Genomic DNA, 6,269 nt, shown 5'->3' with positions numbered 1-6,269 from the left:
GTGGCAATATTTATCACAGGGAGTTTCCAGTAGCCTATTTAGGGAAACAGCGATCGAGCTATTAAACAAATAAAACGTTTGTATAATGAAGGGTTCTTATTTTATGTTCACATGCATAGGCACATCATGCATGCGTTACATTATGACACTGTAATTTGTTATATGCACACACAATACAAATCCACAGTTAGTTTGGGGAAATACTTTCTCCTACTGTACAGCAGGAGGCGCTGTACCCTATATATATTATTCGTTTATTTTTCACATTAAATTCCGTAAATTCCCTCTGTCCAGATTGCGAGCACTTTCCCAAAGCTTCGGTCCTCTTGTTTACCTCAACCAACTTTAGCCGATCTCAACCCTCGAATAACTTGATAGGAAAATGGATATATCGGTGCATACAGGATATAACTGTCTTTGTTGTTATCAATGGGAGATGATGAAGATGTCTTGGTCAAGTCGCAAATAGATGAAGGTTCAAGGCACAAGAGGAAATACCACAAAATATGGGCAAACTCCAATCAAAACATGGTAAAACTTGGTATTTAGAGTCTTTTCAGAGGCTACTGTAAATCTCTTCATAACCAAAATATAACTGTATTGTCTTTCTATATTTTATGTTTCCATTCATGCATAATTTGGATAGCCTGTAAACGCAGAGAAAATCCTGAAGGTAAGAATCACCTATTCAGAAGTATGTCTCTCAAATATAAAATGTCATGCAGGGTATAGACTATTTCGAATTTCGTTTTTGTTTTGTAGGTGGTAGTTTTGCTGCCAATGTGCTCACCTGTCAGGGAGAGTGGGAACACACTGGTCTCCACACCCACACAATCAGATTTAAGCAGGTACAGTACATTAGAATACAGTTGATATATTTTACACCTGAGTTCAGACATGATTAACATTTTGTCACTTTTCCAGATTTCAGAGAGAAGGAGAGAGAGAGGGGAGATACACAGAGAGAGAGAGAGAGAGAGAGAGAGAGAGAGAGAGAGAGGAGAGATACACACAGAGAGAGAGGGGAGAGAGAGAGAGAGAGAGAGAGAGAGAGAGAGAGAGGAGGGATATACACAGAGAGAGAGAGAGAGAGAGAGGGAGAGGGGGGAGATACACAGAGAGAGAGAGAGAGAGGGGGGGGGAGATACACACAGATAGAGAGAGAGAGAGAGAGAGAGAGGGGGAGATACACAGAGAGAGAGAGAGAGAGGGGGGGGGGATACACACACAGAGAGAGAGAGAGGGGGAGATACACAGAGAGAGAGAGAGAGAGAGAGAGAGAGAGAGAGAGATAGGGGAGATAAACAGAGAGAGAGAGAGAGAGGGGGGGGAGATACACACAGAGAGAGAGAGAGCGAGAGAGGGAGAGGGGGGAGATACAGAGAGAGAGAGAGAGAGAGAGAGAGAGAGAGGGGGAGATACACACAGAGAGAGAGAGAGAGAGAGAGAGAGAGAGAGAGAGAGAGGGGGGGAGATACACAGAGAGAGAGAGAGGGGGAGATACACACACAGAGAGAGAGGGGGGAGATACACACAGAGAGAGAGAGAGGGGGGAGATACAGAGAGAGAGAGAGAGAGAGAGAGAGAGAGAGAGAGAGAGGGGAGATACACACACAGAGAGAGAGAGAGAGAGAGAGAGAGAGAGAGAGAGAGAGAGGGGGGGGGATAGAGAGAGAGAGAGAGAGAGAGAGAGAGAGAGAGTAACATGCCTTTACCTCAGAAAGTCAGTTACCTCATCACAAATATCAATATCAACATCAATATCAAGTTGTCCTCTGTAGCTCCGTTGTGTAGCATCATGATAGTTGGAAAAAATGTATGCACTCATAAGTCGCTTTGGATAAAAGTGTGGCTTTTTTTTGGCATAGAAAAGCCTGTAAATGGATAGCAACACAGACGTGTGTCATTAGAGTGGAGAGGCTTGAACTTAGATAATGATGCTAATGAGAACCAGAATGGTGGAGTTCTGTGACAGGGCAGATGAATGGACCAAGGCCTCCTAGAGTGGGAGGGGTAAGAACTCTAATGGACATGTAAAGGTGGCTCTTTTATAAGACAGAGGGAGGTCAACTGACCATTCTCAATATTGAGGACAGGATGTTGTTGTATTCATCAATCTTTATACCAAAATCACAACCAAAGTATGTACTATCTAGGGTTGGAAAAATGGTAAACAACAAATAACATTGAGAATTACTGTCTTGTCAGTCTTGTTAATATCCATCAATTGAATAGAGGACTGATACTGTCAGTCACCACTTTGGGCTCATATTGTGTCCACACAGGTGTTCACACTGGGGTTCACACTTTGGTTCACACTGGGGTTCAGTCAGTCTCAGCCAGGTCTGCTCCAGCCCAGGATAATAAACTAGCTGACACGCTCCCTCCCTCCCTCCCAGTCCCAGCCAAGGCAAGGCAGCCACAGGATCATGGCTCACAGCCAAGCCAGGGACATGAAAGGTGTTTGGAAAGAGGCTTTTTTTTCTCCCTGCTCCTTCCTTTGCTCTCTCTGTGAGAGGAGGCTGTCATGTCGGTGTGAAACGCATATGGCCGCCGTCCAGAACAGCGGGGTCTTTCAGTGCCGCCATACTGAACCTACACATCTGGTCCTGGTTTTCTGACTGCAACAGAGACAAGCTGTACTGACAGTGAAGGGAACAAGGTATGGTAGGCGTAGTGTCTGCTGGTGGGTGGACGGCCCTCACATCACAGGCGATTGGTGGCACGTTAACTGGTGAGGATGGGCTCATAATAATGGCTGGAACGGAATAAATGGAATGGTATCAAACACATCAAACACATGGGTTCCATGTGATTGATACCATTCCATTCATTCCATTACAGCCATTATGAGTCGTCCTCCCCTCAGCAGCCTCCTGTGCCTTAGATGTTGGCCTAATACTGTTAATGAGTTCATCAGGTTTAGAGAGCTGTAGGGACTTGAGAGTCCTATACAACATCATGTAACATAGTGAGAGTCCTATACAACATCATATAACATAGTGAGAGTCCTATACAACATCATCATGTAACATAGTGAGAGTCCTATACAACATCATCATGTAACATAGTGAGAGTCCTATACAACATCATGTAACATAGTGAGAGTCCTATACAACATCATGTAACATAGTGAGAGAACTATACAACATCATCATGTAACATAGTGAGAGTCCTATACAACATAATGTAACATAGTGAGAGTCCTATACAACATCATGTAACATAGTGAGAGTCCTATACAACATCATCATGTAACATAGTGAGAGTCCTATACAACATCATGTAACATAGTGAGAGTCCTATACAACATCATATAACATAGTGAGAGTCCTATACAACATCATATAACATAGTGAGAGTCCTATACAACATCATGTAACATAGTGAGAGTCCTATACAACATCATATAACATAGTGAGAGAACTATACAACATCATCATGTAACATAGTGAGAGTCCTATACAACATAATGTAACATAGTGAGAGTCCTATACAACATCATGTAACATAGTGAGAGTCCTATACAACATCATCATGTAACATAGTGAGAGTCCTATACAACATCATGTAACATAGTGAGAGTCCTATACAACATCATATAACATAGTGAGAGTCCTATACAACATCAACATGTAACATAGTGAGAGTCCTATACGACATCATGTAACATAATGAGAGTCCTATACAACATCATGTAACATAATGAGAGTCCTATACAACATCATCATGTAACATAGTGAGAGTCCTATACAACATCATCATGTAACATAGTGAGAGTCCTATACAACATCAACATGTAACATAGTGAGAGTCCTATACAACATCATGTAACATAATGAGAGTCCTATACGACATCATGTAACATAGTGAGAGTCCTATACAACATCATGTAACATAGTGAGAGTCCTATACAACATCATGTAACATAGTGAGAGTCCAATACAACATCATGTAACATAGTGAGAGTCCTATACAACATCATCATATAACATAGTGAGAGTCCTATACAACATCATCATGTAACATAGTGAGAGTCCTATACAACATCATCATGTAACATAGTGAGAGTCCTATACAACATAATGTAACATAGTGAGAGTCCTATTCAACATCATGTAACATAGTGAGAGTCCTATACAACATCATCATGTAACATAGTGAGAGTCCTATACAACATCATGTAACATAGTGAGAGTCCTATACAACATCATCATGTAACATATTGAGAGTCCTATACAACATCATGTAACATAGTGAGAGTCCTATACAACATAATGTAACATAGTGCGAGTCCTATACAACATCATATAACATAGTGAGAGTCCTATACAACATCATGTAACATAGTGAGAGTCCTATACAACATCATGTAACATAGTGAGAGTCCTATACAACAACATCATGTAACATAGTGAGAGTCCTATACAACATCATGTAACATAGTGAGAGTCCTATACAACATCATGCAACATAGTGAGAGTCCTATACAACATCATCATGTAACATAGTGAGAGTCCTATACAACATCATCATATAACATAGTGAGAGTCCTATACAACATCATGTAACATAGTGAGAGTCCTATACAACATCATGTAACATAGTGAGAGTCCTATACAACATCACCATGTAACATAGTGAGAGTCCTATACAACATCATCATATAACATAGTGAGAGTCCTATACAACATCATGTAACATAGTGAGAGTCCTGCACAACATCATGTAACATAGTGAGAGTCCTATACAACATCATCATGTAACATAGTGAGAGTCCTATACAACATCATGTAACATAGTGAGAGTCCTATACAACATCATCATGTAACATAGTGAGAGTCCTATACGACATCATGTAACATAGTGAGAGTCCTATACAACATCATCTAACATAGTGAGAGTCCTATGCAACATCATGTAACATAGTGAGAGTCCTATACAACATCATCTAACATAGTGAGAGTCCTATGCAACATCATCATGTAACATAGTGAGAGTCATATACGACATCATGTAACATAGTGAGAGTCCTATACAACATCATGTAACATAATGAGAGAACTATACAACATCATCATGTAACATAGTGAGAGTCCTATACAACATCATGTAACATAGTGAGAGTCCTATACAACATCATGTAACATAGTGAGAGTCCTATACAACATCATGCAACATAGTGAGAGTCCTATACAACATCATGTAACATAGTGAGAGTCCTATACAACATCATGTAACATAGTGAGAGTCCTATGCAACATCATCATGTAACATAGTGAGAGTCCTATACAACATCATGTAATGTAGTGAGAGTCCTATACAACATCATGTAACATAGTGAGAGTCCTATACAACATCATGTAACATAGTGAGAGTCCTATACAACATCATGTAACATAGTGAGAGTCCTATACAACATCATCATGTAACATAGTGAAAGTCCTATACAACATCATGTAACATAGTGAGAGTCCTATACAACATCATGTAACATAGTGAGAGTCCTATACAACAACATCATGTAACATAGTGAGAGTCCTATACAACATCATGTAACATAGTGAGAGTCCTATACAACATCATGTAACATAGTGAGAGTCCTATACAACATCATCATGTAACATAGTGAGAGTCCTATACAACATCATGTAACATAATGAGAGTCCTATACGACATCATGTAACATAGTGAGAGTCCTATACAACATCAACATGTAACATAGTGAGAGTCCTATACAACATCATCATATAACATATCAAGAGTCCTATACAACATCATGTAACATAGTGAGAGTCCTATACAACATCATGTAACACAGTGAGAGTCCTATACAACATCATCATGTAACATAGTGAGAGTCCTATACAACATCATCATGTAACATAGTGAGAGTCCTATACAACATAATGTAACATAGTGAGAGTCCTATACAACATCATGTAACATAGTGAGAGTCCTATACAACATCATCATGTAACATAGTGAGAGTCCTATACAACATCATGTAACATAGTGAGAGTCCTATACAACATCATCATGTAACATATTGAGAGTCCTATACAACATCATGTAACATAGTGAGAGTCCTATACAACATCATGTAACATAGTGAGAGTCCTATACAACATCATCATGTAACATATTGAGAGTCCTATACAACATCATGTAACATAGTGAGAGTCCTATACAACATCATCATGTAACATAGTGAGAGTCCTATACAACATCATGTAATGTAGTGAGAGTCCTATACAACATCATGTAAC

The 6,269-nt window shown here is 39.7% G+C and overlaps 1 protein-coding gene across 2 annotated transcripts in view; it reads left to right on the top strand.

Moving 5' to 3' along the window:
* The first annotated feature begins 263 nt into the window (after window positions 1-263).
* LOC110496617 (protein naked cuticle homolog 2) overlaps window positions 264-6,269 on the top strand; it is a 14,798-nt gene continuing 8,792 nt past the window's right edge. The window contains exons 1-3 of one of the 2 annotated variants that reach the window (XM_036953392.2): window positions 264-531; window positions 647-673; window positions 763-848. In XM_036953392.2, coding sequence (XP_036809287.2) covers window positions 507-531; window positions 647-673; window positions 763-848 — 138 coding nt within the window. In that variant the 5' untranslated portion in view covers window positions 264-506. The remainder of the gene's footprint in view (window positions 532-646; window positions 674-762; window positions 849-6,269) is intronic. The other variant, XM_021572614.3, reaches the window with a different exon arrangement.

This window comes from Oncorhynchus mykiss, chromosome 18, assembly GCF_057628025.1.
Source record: "Oncorhynchus mykiss isolate SJ-2025 chromosome 18, ASM5762802v1, whole genome shotgun sequence".
Classification (NCBI taxonomy): Eukaryota; Metazoa; Chordata; class Actinopteri; order Salmoniformes; family Salmonidae; genus Oncorhynchus; species Oncorhynchus mykiss.
Note: the sequence above shows the minus strand (reverse complement) of the source record. Positions and strands in the feature narration are given on the sequence as shown.